The sequence below is a fragment of the Olea europaea genome, unplaced genomic scaffold (assembly GCF_002742605.1).
Source record: "Olea europaea var. sylvestris unplaced genomic scaffold, O_europaea_v1 scaffold1731, whole genome shotgun sequence".
NCBI lineage: Eukaryota > Viridiplantae > Streptophyta > Magnoliopsida > Lamiales > Oleaceae > Olea > Olea europaea.
The window spans coordinates 143839-145381 of NW_019235016.1; the positions used below are offsets into that span (position 1 = coordinate 143839).

At 37.6% G+C, this 1543-nt stretch overlaps 1 protein-coding gene across 1 annotated transcript in view; it reads left to right on the forward strand.

Moving 5' to 3' along the window:
• The first annotated feature begins 1349 nt into the window (after positions 1–1349).
• The window catches only part of LOC111377847 (peroxisomal nicotinamide adenine dinucleotide carrier), a 14747-nt gene continuing 14553 nt past the window's right edge, over positions 1350–1543 (forward strand). Inside the window, exon 1 of the mRNA XM_023000979.1 lies at positions 1350–1394. Coding sequence (XP_022856747.1) covers positions 1350–1394 — 45 coding nt within the window. The remainder of the gene's footprint in view (positions 1395–1543) is intronic.

The window sequence follows — 1543 nt, forward strand, 5'->3', positions numbered from 1 at the left end:
GTTTTGTTAAGATGATATGGATGCTGGTTTCAAACAAGATATAGTTTATCTTCGCATTCTGGATAATATTTGCAACAGAATTCACAATCACCTGGTAACGAACAGATTGATTTTTTCGGATGTTGTCCCTGAGCCAATTAATAGCTAATGGCAGTGAAGGAAACACCGTACTGTTTTCACAACTCTGAACCCCTTTTTGGGTGTCATCAGGTCCTGCTTCACACGTTAAGTCAGCATTCTTTGCATCTGTACCTGTAAATTTCGCAATGGCATTAGGCTTTTGTGGAATATGAAATAGAATGGCATCAGTCAAAGGAAGGAAACGCAATCAGTCAATCACTTTCATTTCTCCTGTAAAGTTCTTAAACTAGCACATGTTGTCTTCCCCTTTGAAATGCTGAAACCAGGAAGAAATAGTCTTACCATTAACCACAAGTTCAATAAAATGGTTGAAATGACTTTAGACCATGACACAAATATGGGAGAACGTATTTTAGGAACAAGAAGGTTTCAGAACAAATTGTACCAGTCAATGATACAAAACTTATCAAGCCAGAGATGATATGTGCCACATATTGAATGAATCAGAATGCAAAGCTCAGGCATCTTGCTCAGATTTCATTGCAGTAATGTGTGGATGTCTCTCTTACATGTGACTTGCTCAACTAATGGGGCATTCAAAAGGTGTTTATTTTCAATAGTATGTTTTCCTTTCAGATGGAATAACTCAAATATGAAAAAGTGGAGCTGATGGTTAGCAATGCCAAAATTAGTGGAGAAATAGGGTTACACTTTCAATATGATTTCTACTTTCATCGAATCTCCAACAAAATGCATGGAAATCCCATCTTCTAAGTTGCAAGAGCGGGACCTAACAAGTCAGGATTGGACAAGTCATCTCTGGGAAGGGTGTAAAACTGAATAAATATTGGAAGCATATTTGCAGATTTCCTTTAAAGAAGAAGAGTGCACACTAATGGAAGTTATATCATCTTTCATGTAGGTGAACTACCTTTTTCCCCATGAACGAGGCCTTCCCATAGCCTTTGAAGAGTCAACTGCCACGACACATCTACTTCAGAACTGGCTGGAGGTGAGGCCCCAGTCCCTACCTTGTAATACACTGATGTGTTTGGAACAAATAGGGCCTTCTTAAAGTGGACTCCTGCATTACCAAAATTAATGTCACGAGGCTAAAGAGTATCAACAATTATAATCTGAACAACGTGCTTCAAAACTAGATATCCAATCAAATTACGAGTAGGTCGTATGAATTGGTGCATCTTTTACCATTGTTTGGTTCCCCCTCTGTGAAATAGACTAATAATTCACCATAGTTAATATTTACCATGACTGGCACATGCATTCATCAGACGTGGAAGAAGCAACTGAGGGTCCCTCACGGACATGCAATTAAACAACAAAATCTGCAAGTTTTCCAACAAATCAAACTTATCAGCATCCACTAAAATGACAATGTAGTTGATGAAATAAAATGAAAATATATAATTCAAAAAACCAGTGAACGTGTAATCAATAAAAA